The sequence below is a fragment of the Dermochelys coriacea genome, chromosome 8, assembly GCF_009764565.3.
Source record: "Dermochelys coriacea isolate rDerCor1 chromosome 8, rDerCor1.pri.v4, whole genome shotgun sequence".
NCBI lineage: Eukaryota > Metazoa > Chordata > Testudines > Dermochelyidae > Dermochelys > Dermochelys coriacea.
This window is the reverse complement of record NC_050075.1, coordinates 51,817,983-51,838,387: the sequence shown is the minus strand read 5'-3', so window position 1 is coordinate 51,838,387 and position 20,405 is coordinate 51,817,983. Positions and strand designations below refer to the sequence as shown.

The 20,405-nt window shown below is 40.1% G+C and overlaps 1 protein-coding gene across 17 annotated transcripts in view; it reads right to left on the bottom strand.

Annotated features, from left to right (window-relative positions):
- RALGPS2 (Ral GEF with PH domain and SH3 binding motif 2) overlaps positions 1–20,405 on the bottom strand; it is a 275,554-nt gene that overhangs the window by 172,439 nt on the left and 82,710 nt on the right. For 13 of the 17 annotated variants that reach the window (XM_038412443.2, XM_043491442.1, XM_038412449.2 and 10 more), the window contains one exon: positions 17,154–17,204. The exons of the other annotated variants lie outside the window; for them this stretch is intronic. In XM_038412443.2, coding sequence (XP_038268371.1) covers positions 17,154–17,204 — 51 coding nt within the window. The remainder of the gene's footprint in view (positions 1–17,153; positions 17,205–20,405) is intronic. 17 annotated transcript variants of the gene reach the window in all.

Sequence of the window (20,405 nt, the reverse complement as noted above, 5' to 3'; positions counted from 1 at the left end):
CCCAGGCGGGGTCCTGGGGAAGCCAGAGGGTCCTGCACCCCAACTTCACAGTCAGACGCGACTCCCAGCCAGCCAGTAAAACAGAAGGTTTATCAGATGACAGGAACATGGTCTAAAAGAAGCCTGTAGGTGCAGAGAACAGGACCCCTCAGCCGGGTCCATTTTAGGGGGCAGTGATCCAGACAACCATGTCTGCACTTCACTCCATGTCCCCAGCTAGCCCCCAACTGAAACTCTCTCCAGCCCCTCCTCCTCTGGGCTTTGTCCCTTTCCCGGGCCAGGAAGGCACCTGATTCCTTTGTTCTCCAACCCCTTTAGCTCTCACCTTGCAGGGGGGAAGGGCCAGGCCATCAGCTGCCAGGAAACAGGGTGTTGGCCATTCTCTGTGTCCAGACCCCTGCACACACCCGCCCTCTAGGGCTCTGCAATGATCCTTTTATCCCACCAACTAGATACTTAAGAACTGTATAGGGGAAACTGAGGCACCCCACAATATTCAGAGAAAACATTAAGAACAGTCCCGCTTCATCGCACATGCTTATAAAGCAAAAAAAAAAAAATCGCCCCTATTCTAACACCATATTTTTCCCTCAAACTTAAGTCTCCTTTGGCCTATAAGTTAGCATGGGAAGTTTCAGTTAAAGGGGAGAAAAAGAACAAATCTTAGAAAACATGAGGGAAAACAAGTGTTTATAATGGAAGTTGTACTGCAACCTTAGTTTTTGCTACTACAAAATAGATTTTTAGTATATCTGGATGTAGTTTGAAAGAAGCAAGTATACTCGATAGCTATCCATTTATGTAGGATTTTTTTGTTTTGTTTTTAATTGTTAAACATCTAAGGATAAATCCTGGCTCCACTGAAAGCAATAGCAAAACTCCCAATGACAATGCATTATATGACTAATTACAATCAAGCATAGTACAAATCATCATTTGGTGACCCGGGACTGAAAACCTTGAAGAATAAAATGTACAACTGGTGATACTGGCAATGGTAAAGTAAGCTCTCGAGTGTAGCCATAGCTAAGCAGGGTGGATTAAAAATCAATGATTTAAAAAAAAATTTTTTATTTAAATCTGATTTTTTTGATAAAAAGTTTTGAGGAAAAAACCTATCTAAGGATAAAGATAAAGATACATTCTAGCTCAAAGATATCTCATCATGGAATAGGGAGTATAAATTCTAATTCTATATTATGAGACAATATATTCATGTAATGTTTAAGAAAAGTTTTGTAAATGAGTTCCAATACCTCAAGGATTATGGACCCAATCTTATGGAGTTCCAGGGGCTTCTTTATAGATTTAGGTTAATCTTTCTATCTACCCAATGGGACTCAGAGATGCTTAGTTTTGCAGTTCTCAAACTGTGGATTTGTGTGTCTCCATAGATAACATGTTTGTTAACAGCAAAAATGCTTTAAAATAAATAATTATTATATAGAGGTGAGAAATAACAGACCTCAACCCTATTGTCCCTCTGCAAATTTGTGTACACCGAGTCATTCCCTTACCTCTCTCTAAAAGTGCAATTAAAAAAGTTCAATGAATAGAAGATTGTTGGGGACGGAATAGATCTGGACAAGGAGAAGAAGTCTGGAGAAAAATGTGAGAAGGGAGGAAAAGACAGTAGAAACAAAAGTGAAACTGTTTGAGCAGCATATTCCAGAAGTCTTGAGGTCTTTCTGAGTGTAGCCCTCACTGATTTGAGATCTACCATACCATTCTCTCACTAGAAGGAAAAACCTATAATGGCAGCAAGCCGTAAGAGAGACCCAGTTTGGGAATAAGAACCATTCAAGGAATATATGTTTGCTGATGAGGTTTAAAAAAAAAAAAAAAATCATCACACCAGTGAACTGGTGGAAGTCACTTAAGCACTTGGATTCAGAGACTGTTGAAGTGATAATCTCACTTTTAATAGGAGTAGCTCCTTCTGCCAGTGTAGAAAGAATATTTTCTTCCTTTGGACTAATTCATTCCAAACTGAGAAATAGTTTTGGACCTGAAAAGCAGGAAAGCTTGTTTTTCTTTTCCAGATTATGAAGAAACAGGAAAATGAAGGTGAAGACGACTGAGCTAGCTTCAGAAGCCAATATTTTAAGTTTCTCATGTTGACCTGGCTAACATAGTTGATTTAATTTTTTTTTAATTTTATGTAATTTCATTTAACTATTTTAGTTAAGAACAATTTTAACAAAAACAAACCTGATTTTAAAAAAATTTGAATGTTTAACTAAATTCAAAAATTGATATGCTTCTTTTGTTAAAATATTATATGTTTGCTGTTGAAGAAAAAAATCCAGAATACATAACGTTGTTTTAGTTTAATAAACCAATTTAAATGACGACTGTCTGGTGATGTTCTCCTCCTAATACAGCATGGAAAGAAAATCTTCCAAATATTAATGATTAACCTATTGAATTGGAGATATTTATGAAGTCATTGGGAGGTGAACTATCTGTTTAAGTTACCTTTGGTAAATTAAATAACCAAACCATTCACTTTCTGATATAGCTGTAAAACTAATCCTGAAAAGCTTTCAAAATAAATCACTGTTTAAAAACGTATAGTGTGTACCTTCTAAAAATGAAACCTACATCTATCTCTTGATTTGTGAAGAATATGTATTAAGGTTATATAACAACCGACAAGAAGGCACTTTTATGTAGAAATCCATGAATAAATTGAGTCTTCCTGACTAGTGATTTAAATAAAATCCATCCTGAGCCTAAGTACAATTAATAAAAGTGGGCAAGCCACCAAGTATATTTTGAACATCTTGTATTTTCCTTATTTTAAATACTGCCTGTCTACAAGAACGTATTTCCTAGGTTTATTCATCTGGTCTACAGTAATGGTCTTTCTATATTAGCATAAAAGCAACATTCACCTATCTATAATTAAAGCTATTCTTACAGTTTCTATATTAACCTTTTTTTAAATAGTGTATTGCTCAGCCATAAATTTGCTTTGAGGAATTTTTGTGTTTGTTTTTAAACACACAACATTTAATTTCCCATACCACAAGCATTGCAATACCCAGATACAAGGTGAATTAAGGACAGAATCAGAGCCTTCACACAGAATTTCTTTGCTTTTCATAGTTTCACAACCTTTTCCCTTTTTAAAAAATAGAACAATTAATTAAAAGTTAATTATTTCCTCAAAGCTTAAGAGATAAAAAGGCTGCTAATTGAGTAAATTCTAAATTATATAGATATCCAGTACAATTGCAGAGGTAAGAATTAAAGCACTACTTTTTCCTGATTTTAAAAATAATATCTTAGAACAGGGGTTGGCAACCTTTCAGAAGTGGTGTGCCGAGTCTTCATTTATTTACTCTAATTTAAGGTTTCGCATGCTAGTAATACATGTTAACGTTTTTAGAAGGTCTCTTTCTACAAGTCTATAATATATAACTAAACTATTGTTGCATGTAAAAGTAAATAAGGTTTCTAAAATGTTTAAGAAGCTTCCTTTAAAATTAAATTAAAATGCAGAGCCCCCTGGACCGGTGGCCAGGACCCGGGCAGTGAGAGTGCCATAGGTTGCCTACCCAGTCTTAGAAGAACAGAAAAATATGTTTTTATAGGAATATTTTCATTTATTTGCCAGTTAAAGAGACTGGGCCTTTAATTTCAAGACTATAATCCACACAAGAGTTGCATATCATTCATATAACTGCATGTCTGATGATATGGCATTTCATATATAATCAATGAATACATTTTTCCCGCCACAATAAAATTCAAACTGTAAACTATTTATGAAGATTAATATTGTAGGGCAGTACCACTCTAACATTGCCTAATACTTGTTTTCATACGATTTTAGCAACTGATCTCACACCAAGCCATTTATTCAGATGCAAAGTATAAATTTCAAAAGACAAACAAATTCACAGAAACTAAACAGAAAACCAATCACTGTGGTCCCCAATAACATATTTAAAGTTCTGCCTTTTCCAAGCAAGTAACTTGACTTCAAGCACTCAAGTTATTACCTTTACTAAAAATAGACAGTATCATGACATTATAATCCAATTGCAAAGGCAATATTGTGAAGATTTAAGTCAGAACTCCTGTAAATAGCTTCCCCCCCCCATCTCTAATTATTCATAGATACTAAGGTCAGAAGGGACCATTCTGATCATCTAGTCCGACCTCCTGCACAGCGCAGGCCACAGAATCTCACCCACCCACTCCTATGAAAAACCTCACCCATGTCTGAGCTATTGAAGTCCTTAAATCATGGTTTAAAGACTTCAAGGAGCAGAGAAGCCTCCCTCAAGTCAACCATGTCCCATGCTACAGAGGAAGGTGAAAAACCTCCAGGGCCTCTCCAATCTGCCCTGGAGGAAAATTCCTTCCCGACCCCAAATATGGCGATCAGCTAAACCCTGAGCATATGGGCAAGATTCACCAGCCAGATACTACAGAAAATTCTTTCCTGGGTAACTCAGATCCCATCCATCTAATATCCCATCTCAGGGGATTTGGCCTATTTACCTTGAATATTTAAAGTTCAATTACTTACCAAAATCCCATTATCCCATCATACCATCTCCTCCATAAACTTATCGAGTAGAATCTTAAAACCAGATAGATCTTTTGCCCCCACAGCTTCCCTTGGAAGGCTATTCCAAAACTTCACTCCTCTGATGGTTAAAAACCTTCGTCTGATTTCAAGTCTAAACTTCCTGGTGGCCAGTTTATACCCATTTGTTCTTGTGTCCACATTGGTGCTGAGCTGAAATAATTCCTCTCCCTCTCCTGTATTTATCCCTCTGATATATTTATAGAAAGCAATCATATCTCCCCTCAACCTTCTTTTAGTTAGGCTAAACAAGCCAAGTTCCTTAAGTCTCCTTTCATAAGACAAGTTTTCCATTCCTTGGATCATCCTAGTAGCCCTTCTCTGTACCTGCTCCAGTTTGAATTCATCCTTTTTAAACATGGGAGACCAGAACTGCACACAGTATTCTAGGTGAGGTCTCACCAGTGCCTTGTATAACGGTACTAAAACCTCCTTATCCCTATTGGAAATGCCTCTCCTGATGCATCCCAAAACCGCATTAGCTTTTTTCACAGCCATATCACATTGGCAGCTCATAGTCAGCCTATGATCAACCAATACTCCAAGGTCCTTCTCTTCTTCCGTTACTTCTAATTGATGCGTCCCCAACTTATAACTAAAATTCTTGTTATTAATCCCTAAATGCATAACCTTACACTTCTCACTATTAAATTTCATCCTATTACTATTACTCCAGTTTACAAGGTCATCCAGATCCTCCTGTATAATATCCCGATCCTTCTCCGAATTGGCAATACCTCCCAGCTTTGTATCATCTGCAAACTTTATTAGCACACTCCCACTTTTTGTGCCAAGGTCAGTAATAAAAAGATTAAATAAGATTGGTCCCAAAACCGATCCCTGAGGAACTCCACTGGTAACCTCCCTCCAACCTGACAGTTCGCCTTTCAGTAGGACCCGTTGCAGTCTCCCCTTTAACCAATTCCTTATCCACCTTTTGATGTTCATATTGATCCCCATCTTCTCCGATTTAACTAATAATTCCCCATGTGGCACGGTATCAAATGCCTTACTGAAATTTAGGTAAATTAGATCCACTGCATTTCCTTTATCTAAAAAAATCTGTTACCTTTTCAAAAAAGGAGATTAGGTTGGTTTGGCATGATCTACCTTTTGTAAAACCATGTTGTATTTTGTCCCATTTACCATTGACTTCAATGTCCTTAACTAATTTCTCCTTCAAAATTTTTTCCAGGACCTTGCATACTACAGATGTCAAACTAACTGGCCTGTAGTTACCCGGATCACTTTTTTTTCCTTTCTTAAAAATAGGAACTATATTAGCAATTCTCCAATCATTCGGTACTACTCCTGAGTTTACAGATTCATTAAAAATTCTTGCTAATGGGCTTGCAATTTCAGGTGCCAATTCCTTTAATATTCTTGGATGAAGATTATCTGGGCCCCCCGATTTAGTCCCATTAAGCTGTTTCAGTTTCGCTTCTACCTCAGATATGGTAATATCTACCTCTATATCCTCATTCCCATTTGTCATGCTACCATTATCCCTAATTATTATTACTGTAGCCCATCTAGACCATTCCCATGACAACACAGGCTCACTTCCTTGGTGCGTATTCTAGTGTTCTATTCAGTCTACATTTTTAAGGTCAGAATCCATGAGCCTTTTACCATTTCCCTTTGAAAACTTGTCCACAGCCTAAAAATTTTGTAGTTTAAGGAAATCCTCCTGACATTTAGCCTAAAAAAAATTTCCTGAAATTTATCCCATTATTCCTTGTTATATTATTTTTTCCACCCTATCTAAATCATCCCCTAGTCTTGATGTTTTGACATGCATAAAATATATCACATGGAAGCTGCATTCACTTGAACACAGAATGTATTTAGTGTTCAAAAAGGTCTAACAACTTTAGCAGAGAAGGTTTCAAGACTTGGAGAGGGCACCTAAACAGATGGGAGAGGAATCCTAGCCAAATGGAAAAATGAAGGTGAAGGGGGCCCAGAGGGAGGTGAGATGAAGACAGGGCAAGGCTCGTTTGTTTTCGACAGTGGTATATTTGAAGTCTGAAGAAGACATGCTAAATGAGTAGAGTGGTGTATGAGAAGCATGCCTGGAGGAGAAGATAGGAGCAAAGAAGATCAGCTGGGGAATGATGTCAAGGGAGCAGTTTGAAGGAATAGCTGATGGAAGCAGAAGAAAGACTTCCAAGTCCAAGAAAGGTGAGGGAGAGGAGAAGAGTCATGGGTTAATGAAAAAGCACCATTATACATACATTAAGAATCAAATGGTGCCACATTTTTAAGTGTGTGCCTCAGACTTGCATGGGTAGTACTAGCATGGAGTCTCAGCACTTTGCAATCTGACTGAATCAGGTTTATACTTGAAAAAAATTCTTCTTCGAAGTATTCCAGGCCAGCCTTTGTAGCTGACTTAAGAAGTCTTATTGGAATGCCTCAAGGAGGATCAAAGGCATTACCCAAATCTTTTTAAGGGCACAGAATGACATCTGATCATTAAGGGCACATATACAGTGGCAAAGTTACAGCGCTGGCAGTTACAGCACTGCTCAGCGAGCGCAGAAGGAAAACTGCTGTTGTATGTTCACACTGACAGCTGCCTGCTCAATAGTGTGTTCACACTTGCAGCTGTATTTGGAGCGTTGCACTCTGGGCAGCAATCCCACAGAGCACCTCTTCCTCTTCTGCTGCTAAGAGTTATAGGAAGGTGGAGGGGATCATGGGGCATCCTGGGTCCTGTCCCAATGCCCCGTGATGCATTGCTTCGCATCCCAGCACTCCCTGTGCTTCTTTCTGTATTTGGCACCATCTTTAAACGGTTTGTGTATTGCACGTCCTGCCTCTTCGGTCTGCAGGAATGGATCCCGAACTGTTGATCAGTATGCTGCTCGCTCTGACCAACACGTCACGAGTGGCAGTGGAGTTATTCCTTAAACTGCAAAGGCAAGAGGAGTTCAACATGGATCTCACCACATGAAGTAGGTACAACACGAGATTGCTTGGGGCATTCAAAGAGGTGCTGACCATAGTGGAAGGCCACTTTTGGGCTCAGGAAACAAGCACTGAGTGGTGAGATCACATCGTCCTGAACGTCTGGAATGACGAGCAGTGGCTGCAGAACTTTCGCATGAGGGAAGCCACATTCATGGGACTGTGTGATGAGCTTGCACCAGCCTTACGGCACACAAGAACACGAGAATGAGAGCTGCCCTGTCGCTGGAGAAGCGTATAGCGATTGCACTGTGGAAGCTGGCTACTCCAGACTGCTACCAGTCAGTTGCTAACCAGTTCGGAGTAGGAAAGTCTACCGTTGGACTCATGTTGATGCAAGCGTGCAGGGCCATTAATCGCATCCTACTCCGAAAGACCGTGATTCTGGGCAACGTGCGTGACATTGTGGATGGCTTTGCACAAATGGGCTTCCTTAACTGCAAAGGGGCGATAGATGGCATGCAGATTCCAATTCTGGCACCAGACCACCTAGCCACAGAGTACATTAATAGCTAGGGGTATTTCTCAATGGTTCTCCAGGCACTTGTGGATCACCATGGGCATTTCACGGACATTAATACAGGCTGGTCCGGAAAGGTGCATGATGCACCCATCTTTCGGAACACTGGCCTGTTTTTAAAAGCTGCAAGCAGGGACTTTCTTCCCGGACTGAGGGCAGGGCAGTAGAGTTCAAACCAATGATCAGAGAGGTGAGAACAGGAATTGTGGGACACCTCCCGGAGGCCAATCGCAGTGCTGTAATTGCCACGATGCCTAAGTTGGCATCACAGTGCTGTAGCCCCGGCACAGAAAGCTCTATGCCTCTTGTTGGGGTTTGTTTTTTGGTTTTTTGTTTTGTTTTTTAAGAGCACTACAACTGTGTAGTTTCTGCACAGTAAGTGGCTTGGCAGTGTGTACACCTCAGGAGTTACTGCGCAGAAATCTGCTTTACTGCACAGCAACTTGCCAGTGTAGACAGGACCAAGTCTCAACGCTCCCCTCCCTACCTCTATGTGATAGGTGAACCTAGACAGATAATACGTGTGGCTGTGTCAACCTCGTATCTGTTGTATGAAGAAGCGTTGAGGAGCATAAATTCCCTTCCTTCCTCTTTTGAATACATACCTGTTAAAACAAACAAAAAAGCGACACCATAAACCAGGGGTGGCCAACCAGCGGCTCCAGAGACAAATACAGCTCTTCAGAAGTTAATATGCGACTCCTTGTATAGGTATTGACTCTGGGGCTGGAGCTACAGGTGCCAACTTTCCAATGTGCCGGGGCTGCCCACTGCTCAACCCCTGGTTCTGCCACAGGCCCTGACCCCACTCCACCTCTTCCCCTGAGTTTGGTGTGCCCTCGCTCCTCCCCTTCCCCGCCCCCAGAGCCACCTGCTCGCCACAAAACAGATGATCAGGAGGTAGGGGAGGGAGAGAGAGGCATTGATCGGCGGGGCTGCCAGTGAGTGGGAAGTGCAGTGGGGGGAAATTGACGGGGGGGCTGCTGACATATTACTGTGGCTCTTTGGCAATGTACATTGGTAAATTCTGGCTCCTTCTCAGGCTCAGGTTGGCCACCCCTGCCATAAATGGTAACAGGAAATACAATGAATGAACTCTGGAAAAGATCTAGCAAAGATTGCAAGGTGTCAAGAAAAGAGAACCAAAGCCAACGTGGCACATAGATAAAAGGAACAGAGGCAAAAAAGTTTTGGAACATAACTGGAATGTGGGAACTGAAAAGACACACGTAGGGCTAGAGACAGAATATAGTAACACATTCGCCATCTATGGATAAAGAGGATTGGACTTGAATTCTGGAGATACAGTATTTATAGCCTGTGGATAGTGGCATGTGATGCTTGACAGTAGAAGTGTTCCTATTACTGCCCTGAAAGGTCAAAATTCTAGACCTCAGATATTCACAAGCCTTGCAATAAAAAGCTCAGATCCAGGAAAGACTCCTGGGTGAAATGACAGGTTTCATTGGCAATTCTTCAACAAAAAAAACTTCAAAGACAGACTAACAAGAGACTGCTGAATTGGAATTAATTTGCAAACTGGATACAATTAACTTAGGCTTGAATAAAGACTGGGAGTGGATGAGTCATTACACAAAGTAAAACTATTCCCCCCCACTGTTCCTCACACGTTCTTGTCAACTGATGGAAATGGCCCACCTTGATCATCACTACAAAAGGTTTCTCCCCCCCAGCTCTCCTGCTGGTAACAGCTCACCTTACCTGATCACTCTTGTTACAGTGTGTATGGTAACACCCATTGTTTCATGTTCTCTGTGTATATAAATCTCCCTACTATATTTTCCACTGCATGCATCCGATGAAGTGAGCTGTAGCTCACGAAAGCTTATGCTCAAATAAATTTGTTAGTCTCCAAGGTGCCACAAGTACTCCTTTTCTTTTTTCTGGGTGAAATGGTGGTTTTCATGAATAATAATTTTTCATTGTTCATCATCTTGCAATGGGTACTTGGAAATCTATATGTTTATCCACCTTTCTTAGAACATTAATTCCAGTGAGACTATTTCGATGTCTAGTCCAGGATTTGTACGGTTCTGTCCCATTAGAGTATGTTTTACTTCATCGATAGTGGCAGATGTGATTGACTAGTTTTCTCCCTGAAATGAGGTAGTTTTCATTTAAGCATATTCCATTCAAGTCTATTTATATAACGTTTATCTAACAACTGTAGCTTAATGAGTTTTGACAGAGGAACTGTGGGAAGATAGTCATTTATATTTCCAAGGAGGACTGTGTGCCGTTATTTGTGCTATATGAAGACAGAATTTTGAAAAGGCATCAAAAGGAGTGGTCCTAACCCTCACACCAACCGTAAGGTGTGATCTGCCTCAAAGTTCTCCAAGAACAGGAAATATCCATCACAGTTTGGTGGACATGAAGTGGACAAAGATATACAGCTTTAAACAGCCAAATGCAAAACATGAATTGATGCAAATGCTCTAATATGATGAAAAATATCCCTTTTAAGGGGTTACATTCTCCAGCGTGACAGAAAACTTCCTAAAATTCAATAAATTGGTAATGTATGTCTTATTTACCTGGAAAGTGAGAAAAAAAATTGAGAATCATGGATATAAAATTGTGTCCTGTGACTGGCTTGTGATGGTTTGAAAGGACATCTCAAAACAGTAAGTATCTTGTGCATCAAAAGTTGGAACCAGAACAGTCCTGTTCTGTTCAAGTACTGGCCTCACTGAATATCTACAAACTGAGTTAAAATAAAAAAAAGGGAGGATCCCATTTTATCAGTTCCACTCACATTAGTAGACCTATCCAAAGCAGTTGCAGGCCAAATATCCAGTTATGGTGCATCAAACATATAATTCCAACTCAAATAGCACTAAATCTTCATTCTAAAAGGCACCAGGGTACTTCATTATCTGAAGAAAAGGATCACAATTTTTGTCAAATGTCAATACATGCTAGTCATGTGGAAATCTCCCAACACTGGAGTAGGGAACCTGATTCAGCCTTGAAATAAACCAAGTTGTCTGGAGAATCTACAGCCCAGTCTACATTAAAAAATGAAACCATTACAGAAAATGTTTTTAAGCAAGATGTCCTTCTGAACGGGTAGCAGAAACTGTTTAAGTGAGGGTTGGGGCGTGAGGCCAGGAATGAGGGGTTCAGGGTATAGGAGGGGGTTGTGGGCTGGGGTGCAACCTCTGGGTGGGGCTGGGGATGAGGGGCTTGGGGTGCAAGGGGCTCTAGGCTTGGGGTGGGGCTCAGGGCTGGGGCAGGGGATTGGGGCGTGGGCTTAGCTCAGGTGGCTCCTGGTCTGCAGTGCAGCAGGGTGAAGAGGCAGGCTTCCTGCCCGTCCTGGCACTGCGGACCACGCTGTGTCCTGGAAGCGGCCAGCAGCAGGTCTGGATACTAGGCAGAGGCATGCAAGTGGTTCTCACCCGCAGGCACCGCCCCCCCCCCCCCGCCAGCTCCCATTGGCCAGAGTGCAGAGCCAGTGCTCGGGGCAGCACACGGAACCCTGTGCCCCGCCGCCACCCCCCTCCCCCATCCCTAAGAGCAAGACCTGCTACTGGCCACTTCTGGGGGGCAGCACATTGCCGGAACAGGTAGGGACTAGCCTGCCTCAGCCAGGCAGCATTGCCGATGGCACTTTTAATGGCTCGGTCAGAGGTGCTGACCAGAGCCGCCGCAACCCAGTCTCTTCCATTCCACTACCCAGTTCTGGGTCGCGACCCATGGTTTGAAAACCACTACTATAGAGAGTAAAAATCACTAAAGAGGAAAGTACTCAGCCATGTGTTTATTCAAGAAAAGAAAAGTAGGATTGACTCTGGTAATTCTACCTTCTATTCTTATCCAAGCAATGAAAATCAAGATTGATTGCTTTCATACGAGTGAAATTTTCTGCAACAGATGTATGTTCATACATTAGCTCTATTCCCTCCACCCCTTAAGGAAGGAAAAATTACTTATTAGCAGATATATAATAATTCCATCTATTCAAACTTTCTCAGGGCAGGTCTACACCATCACTTAATGACAGGTTTCAGAGTAGCAGCCGTGTTAGTCTGTATTCACAAAAAGAAAAGGAGTACTTGTGACACCTTAGAGACTAACAAATTTAAAATTTTAAAAACACATGTCTTTTTTAAGTGGTCTTCAGGGAGGGGAGAAGAAAAAATGTAAAGGCGGTGGATCTTGAGAATCCACAGGTTTGCCTTGTCTGAGAAGTTCAAGAGCCCACCTGTTGAAACTAGAGTCTTCTTTACAAGAGAAGGTGCACCTGAACCAGTACAGCTTGTCTGATGAAGAGCACCCCCTCTGGCGTTGAGGGATGAATTTCTTTGCAAAAGTGAATCAAAGAGACTGGAGGTTTTCACAAGAGTGAGAGTTGCAAAAGAATGACCTGAAACGCCATTAAGAGTCTCTTAACAATATATGGTACAGTAATTTTATTCAGATATTAGGAATCCTTGGGGCTTTTTCTAGCAACTGATTGAAGAGTTTCACCTTATCAAAGAGTGCTTAAATCTAGCTTCTATCTGAATATGGTGTCTGCATCTAAAGCCTAAAAGACATTCTTCAAGTCAGTGTTTTGCAAAGAAGAGATGTAGCAAAGAATGATGTGACAGCACAGGAGGCATCAGAAGATATCTAGTGTTACCCTGATAGAAGTTAGCTTTTCGTATCTTCCTCTTTTGAAACATATAGGACCTCTGTCTCCGAGGGAGAAGGTGATACACAGTGTTGTGCTAGCCAAAGCCAAACACTCTGAAGTGGCTGGGGAACTGCACTACTGTTTATAACCTCCTTTCCGAATGTTTGGTGTCATGAGGGGCTTATAGTGCAGTCCAAACAAAAAATACTTCATTATAAGGTTCCTTAAGTTCATAAGCACCAGATAGCCACATCTCACAAACAGCAATACTCAGAATCAACTGAGGGATGAAACTAATGTTCTGTAATACATTCCACCCAAAAAGAAGGGACTAAAGGAGGCGGAAGAAAGGTTAAGATATTTTAGGTTTTTTCACTTTGATTACTTATTGTCAAGAAAAAAGTTAAATATTTAATAGGAGAAACAGACACACACACACCCCGCCATATCATTACCACCTAGGTCCTTGGAGGAGATGCTTGAGAGTGATATGCCATCTAGATGTCTATCCAAGAGCTTAAAATTTTCTTAATAATTTAGAAAAATACACACTCAAATGGTTGTAAGAATATATCTGCTTCTAGGAGAAAAATGTTGACATGAGCCAGCCCTCAAAAGTTACCTCTTCTAAAACTTTTTACGTTTCACTGTTGACTACATAACTATGGTAAATATTTGAATATTTATATATATCCTGAACATAGGACAGGAAGAATTAGCTCTGAGATATATTTACAATGCTAGATCTAGGCAAAAGGCTCTAGATGTGTTTAAGTATGTCGGTTGAGTTTCTCCACTGATTTCGATGCCAGAAGATAACTACCACAAAAAATTACCATAAAAATGTAGATATTCAGCTCTGGATTTTGTCAGATAATTAAGCTTATGTGAGAGAAATCAAATTCTGATGTCACTTAAACAGCAAGCATTTAGAACTTAATTAAAAATATTTCTACACAGTAAAGAATATTCCGAAATTTAGATTTAATCTGTGCTAAGAGAAACAAAATGATTAAATGAGAATAGCAACAAAAATTATTAAATGTCTAAAAATATGACTTATGTGGAAAGATTAGACAAAACAAACCCAATATTTTCAAAGAGAAGAGATGACTGAGAAGGGACATGATAACAGATTTCACGTACATAAAATGTTGTTAGAAGGAGGAGGCAGAAAAACTGTTTTTCTTAACCTCCAAGGATAGGACAAGAAGCAATGAGCTTAAATTGCAGAAAGGGCAGTTTAGGTTGGACATTAGGAAAAAATTCCTGTCAGTGTAGTTAAGCACTGCAATAAATTGCCTAAGGAGGCTGTGAACACTGCATCATTGAATATTTTTAAGAGCAGGTTAGACAAACACCTGTCAGGGATGATCTAGATAATACTTAATCCTGCCCTGAATACAGGGGACTGCACTAGATGACTAGGCTACAACTTAGTCACGGGTATTCTGAGTAAAAGTCTTGGACAGGTCACAGGCAAACAAAAATTAATGGCCCGTGACCTGTCCATTACTTTTAATCACAGGTATTTTTAGTATAACTTGGGAGGATGGCACGGCTGATGGGATGTCTGGGCGGGCCACAGCTGGGGGCCAGCAGCACCAGCTGCCAGGGGCCACGGACCGCAACTGGTCCAGCCTGCCACCTGGGGATCACTGTCTGGGGCCAGTGGACCGCAGCAGCTCTGCCCAGCCCCCAGGCCGGGGATGGCAGCCTGGTGGGCCACAGCAGCTCTGGACGGCCACCTGCGGTAATCCAATGGACCACAGCTGCTGCAGCTGGGGACCACTGCCTGGGGCCACGGCTGCTCTGGCCGGCTGCCCGGGAACTGTTGCAGCAGTGGATGTGGCTGTCCCCTGGACTGCTCCAGCAACAGCTGGTGTTGCTGTCCTTGGGGCCAGCTGCTTGGGCAGCCCTGGTGTCAGCCACACTGGCCACTGCAAAAGACACGGAGGTCGCGGAAAGTCATGGAATCCGTGACTTCCGCAACCTCCATGACAGACACAGAGCTCTACTGATGACCTCTTGAGGTCCCTTCCAGTCCTACAATTCTATGATTCTAAAGACTTGTCTACACAGTCCATGGCAGCCTAGTGCAGGGTATACTCACTCTCTAGCTTGCCACAAACTGTTAGTGTAGACAAGCTGAAAGAAAAACTAAAAATTTAAAAATTAGGGCTGTCGATTAATTGCAGTTAACTCACGCAATTAAAAAAATTAATCGTGATTTAAAAAATTTCTCTCTACTAATCACAGTTTTAATCGCACTGTTAAACAGAAAACCAATTGAAATTTATTAAATATTTTGGATGTTTTTCTACATTTTCATATATATTGTATTCTGTGTTGTAATGAAATCAAAGTGTATATTGTTTTTGATTACAAATATTTGCACTGTAAAAATGATAAACAAAAGACAGAATTTTTCAATTCACCTCATATATGTACTGTAGTGCAATCTCTATCGTGAAAGCGCAACTTACAAATGTAGATTTTTTTTGTTACATAACTGCACTCAAAAACAAAACAATGTAAAACTTCAGAACCTGCAAGTCCACTCAGTCTTACTTCTTGTTCAGCCAACCGCTTAGACAAACAAGTTTGTTTACATTTACGGGAAATAATGCTGCCCGCTTCTTATTTACAATGTCACCTGAAAGTGAGAACAGGCATTCGCATGGTACTTCTGTAGCCGGAATTGCAAGGTATTTATATGCCAGATATGCTAAACATTCATATGCCCCTTCATGCTTTGGCTATCATTCCAGAGGACATGCTTCCATGCTGATGACGCTCGTTAAAAAAATGCTTTAATTACATTTGTGACTGAACTCCTTGGGGGAGAATTGTATGCTTCCTGCTCTGTTTTATCTGCAGTCTGCCACATATTTCATGTTATAGCAGATAGTCTTGGATGATGACCCAGCTCATGTTCATTTTAAAAACACTTTCACTGTAGATTTGACAATACGCAAAGAAGGTACCAATGTGAGAAAGGGGGGGCTTGTGTCATGGCCACACAGGGTGGGTAGGGAGTTGCAGAGTGAGCTTGCTCTGTAGAAATGGCTCCTACCACTCCTGTCCCCAGTGATGCCTGAGCTCGGCTCCCTGCTCCAGGCACTGTGATTTGGCCCCTGGTGTTTGGGGTTACAGTACTGTTCAGGCCCCACTTCAACCAGGATAGGGGATTTTGTGAGTCAAAGCATAACAGTCCCACAAAACCCAGGACTGTTGGAACTGTGCATTCAGCTGTAACTGCAATTAATCTATTGTAAATGAACCACAATTCCCACAGACAGAAATGAAACAAGCCACTAATCAGAAAATAAGCCAAATTAGATGAAGTGGCCCAGAAGTTAGGTCATGTTAAAAGAAGACAAGTTAAGTGATGGAGGAACTGCATGAGACAGCACTGGAACAAGGCATCAACAGCTGAAAATAGTACCAACAATGGACCAAGCTACATTAAATGCAGACCTAAACATCTAACACTGGAATGGCCAGTGGCAGAATTCTGTTGACTACTCAGTCTTAGATATAAAAGCTCCTTATGCTCTCATGCTGCATCTGTAGTGGAAATGGTAACATCACTCAGTCTCTTCCCATCACCTTCTTTTGGGCCACATCCCAGTTGGTCCAGGCAGACCTCCTTCAGCACCACAGAGTGGATTTTTGGGAGAGAGAAAGGGATTCACCATATGGAAGGCATCCCATTATTCTACACTTCTATCAGGCAGGGTAGAACAATACTATAATCTTCACTGTTTATGTGCTTTGGGTAGAAAAAAGAATGAAGCACTCAACTGCTGATGTATGTTTTTGGGTACTACTCCTACTTGTATCCACTATTTCCTTTTCATCACCTACTTCATTTACATTCAGGTGTATGGTATTCTATGTAAATCAGAAAACTAGCAATAAGACAGGCAATGTAGCTCATTTGTTATATGGAAATTTAAAACAGACACTGAAAATTCAAATGGGCCAATCAGTATACAGTCAATGTACAAAAAGCGTATTATGATCATATTTATTGTCATTTAGGTCCAAAGACAATATACTACCAATATAACAAAATGTGTCTTTCAACTAGTAAGAAAAGTTGGAACTTTTAAAGTATTATAACATATATTTAACTACAGATGTTTAACACTGCAAAAGAAATATTCAGACAGACACTTTCTTTTACCATTACTTGACTGTGTTTAAATTCCAACAGTTTTTCCCAAACACACCATTATTAGATCCAGATATCCTCATGATGTTTTAAAGCCATCTGCTTCAAAGAAATGGAAACTCAGGGTAATTGAGCATACATATTCTCCAGTTCCAGAATTTATGTTTGTTGGTTGACATCACAAGATCTTGACCCTTTTCATTAAAATTGAAAACAAAACCCATGAACTACTCACCTCTGGCTGAATAGCTTTAAATACTGGGACATCCATTAGTGTTATCTGACCCTGAAATACAAAGTCATACATTACATTCAAAATTAATTTTCTGTCCGTTTAAAATCCTACATGGTTCTAAGGTGCCAACTGTACTTGTTTTAGTCTGTTGTATTTTGTTGTTTCACTATAATCATGCTGGAAATATCAGATATTATGAATCTGTTACCAACAAGCATCTCTGCTATTACCATTAAGACATGCTGCATATCTAAAGTATAAAGCTATGGTCAGTATTTCACATTTATTCAAATAAACAAAATCCTATCTACAAGCAAGTAGGCTATTCTTATGAACCAAAATCCTGCATTTATTTATGTGAGTCATGATTTAAAACATATAAGCTATCAGGTGAAATATAGAAAGACTTCTAAAAATAGCCAAGAAAACACTTTCAATTCCTCACAAACTCAGTTTCTCTCAATGCTCCAAAGAGCCTTCTCTTATTATATGTATATCTTTTGAAACATTTCTGCATCTTATTAATCAATCGTGTCATTTCTCATGTATGTAGCATGTGAATCACAAAGCTCAGTTCCCCATCTCAAGGACACAGGAGACAAAGGTCCATTTTTCCTGTCTCTATAAGTTCTCATATGGCATCCCTCACCACAGTATCGGTTTATATGCCAAAAATTAAAACACAAAAGAACTGTCTTCCTTCCCACCAGCTAGAATTAATAAATATAGTGGTTTGCTTCTTTGTCTGTGTTTTTAGCAAAGGTGATGAAAGGAGCTGTGTATCTGTGTGAGAAAAACTACTGACAAAGATGCGTTTTGTATTTAGTTTTCAACATTGAATTCCATGGTACTTTCTGATCTCTTTTCAGGCAGTGAATTTCATATCGTCTTTGTCTTGTTCCCTTGAAAACTCCATCTCTTGTGCTCAAGAAGAAGAGCTCTGCATGGCTTAGAAGCTTGTCTCTCTCCCATCAACAGAAGCAGATCCAACTAAAAAAAAACAACATTACCTTGTCCTCCTTTTCTCTATAATATCCTGGGACTGACACGGCATATCACCAGTGTATGAATCTCTGTTGCAAGTTCTGTAACCAGTGGACTAACCACAATCTCCTTGCCTGCCACAGAAGGAGGTGGGCATTTTTGCAACCATAGCTATTTTGGCTTCCAACAGAATTGAGTGTAAAAGCACTCCAAGGCTGCGGACGACTTGACAATCTCAGAGCAGATGCCATCAACAAGTGGTAATGTTATAGAAGCAAGAAGTCCTTTGAGGTACTTCCCTTTTACAAACAGTACCATCTCACTCTTGTCTGGGCTTAGCTGCTCTTATTCTAAATACTGATTTTGGGTAAGCATTGGGAGTTCAACTGATCATGTTTATCATAAAATTTAACATACCATTTTTTTAAAAATTATTATTTGATTTTTAAGAGAGCTTTATGGGCATAAGTGTGAGACTAAACACCAGTTACACTGATTTTTACATGAAACTACCGATGACACACACACATACACAGGCATGTGTTTGGATACTTTTTTTTTTTTTGCACATCAACAATAAATCAACTACAGACTTTTCAAACCAAGAGTCCCAGTTCTACTTTTTTTAAACTCAAGTTTCCCTATATTATTGATACACTACTATGCAGCTAGTTGGACAACAGTTTTTCAGCCAATTTTAGTCTGTCATTTATCAGTGTATCAACACCAGAAAGTATCTAAGATCAAGTTACTATAAAATAATTATTAATTCCCAAGCTGCTTTCTTAACAGATTGTATTCACAGTTTTTAACTACCAACCAAGTAGTAAGAATATTTCTGTCTCTATGCCAGCAGAAGTTAAACTGTATGCTGAATTCTAACACTACACTTTTAAACTAACTACTAAGGAACATCAGACTGACCTAGCCTCACGATTTAAGAGGCAACGAATAATAGAACACAAAGTTGTGAATTTCAGTTAGTTGTTATTCCATACCCACAAGAGGAAAGGCAATTCTTGATTTAGTCCTAAGTGGAGCCCAGGATCTGGTCCAAGAGGTGAATATAGCTGGACTGCTTGGTAACAGTGACCATAATATAATTAAATTTAAGATCTCTGTGGTGGAGAAAAATCCACAGCAGCCCAACATGGGAGCATTTAATTTCAGAAAGGGGAACTACACAAAAATGAGGAAGTTAGTTAAACAAATATTAAAAAGGTACAGTGCGAAAAGTGAAATCCCTGCAAGCTGCATGGAAACTTTTTAAGACACCATAATAGAGGCTCAACTTAAATGTATATCCCAAATTAAAAAATCTAGTAAGAGAACCAAAAATGTGCCACCATGGCTAAATAACAAAGTAAAAGAAGCAGTCAGAAGCAAACAGGCATCCTTTAAAAAGTGGAAGTTAAATCCTATAGAGGATAATTCATAAAGGAGCATAAACTCTGGCAAAAGAAGTGTAAAAATATAATTAACAACAGCTAGCCCAAGACTGAAAAAGTAATAGCAAAAACAATGGTAAGTACATCAGATGCAGGAAGACTGCTAAACAATCAGTATCGGGCAAACTGGTTGAAACTATTGTAAAGAACAAAAAATTGTCAGACTTGTAGCGGAACATGATTTGTTGGGGAAGAGTCAACATGGTTTATGTAAAAGAAAATCATGCCTCACTAATCTACTAGAATTCTTTGAGGAGACGGGATCAACAAGCATATGCACAAGGGGGATCCAGTGGATATAGTATACTTAAGATTTTCAGAAAGCCTTTGACAAGGTCGCTCACCAAAGGCTCTTAAAGCAAAGTTAACTGTCATAGGGTAAGAGGGAAAAGTCCTCTCCTGAATCAGTAACTAGTTAAAAAGATAGGAAAGAAAGGGTAGAAATAAATGGTCAGTTATCAAAATGGAGAGAGGTAAATAGTGGTGTCCCCCAGAGGTCTGTACTGGGACCAGTACTATTCAACATATTTATAAATGATCTGGAAAAAGGGGTAAACAGTGAGGTGGCAAAATTTGCAGATGATACAAAACTACTTAAGATAGTTAAGTCCCAGGCAGACTGCAAAGAGCTACAAAAGGATCTCTCAAAACTGGGTGACTGAGCAACAAAATGGCAGATGAAGTTTAATGTTGATAAATGCAAAATGCAAATTGGAAAAGATAATCCCAACTATACATATGAAATGATGGGGTCTAAATTAGGTGTTACTACTTAAGAAAGAGACCTTGGAGTCATTGTGAATAGCTCTCTGAAAACATC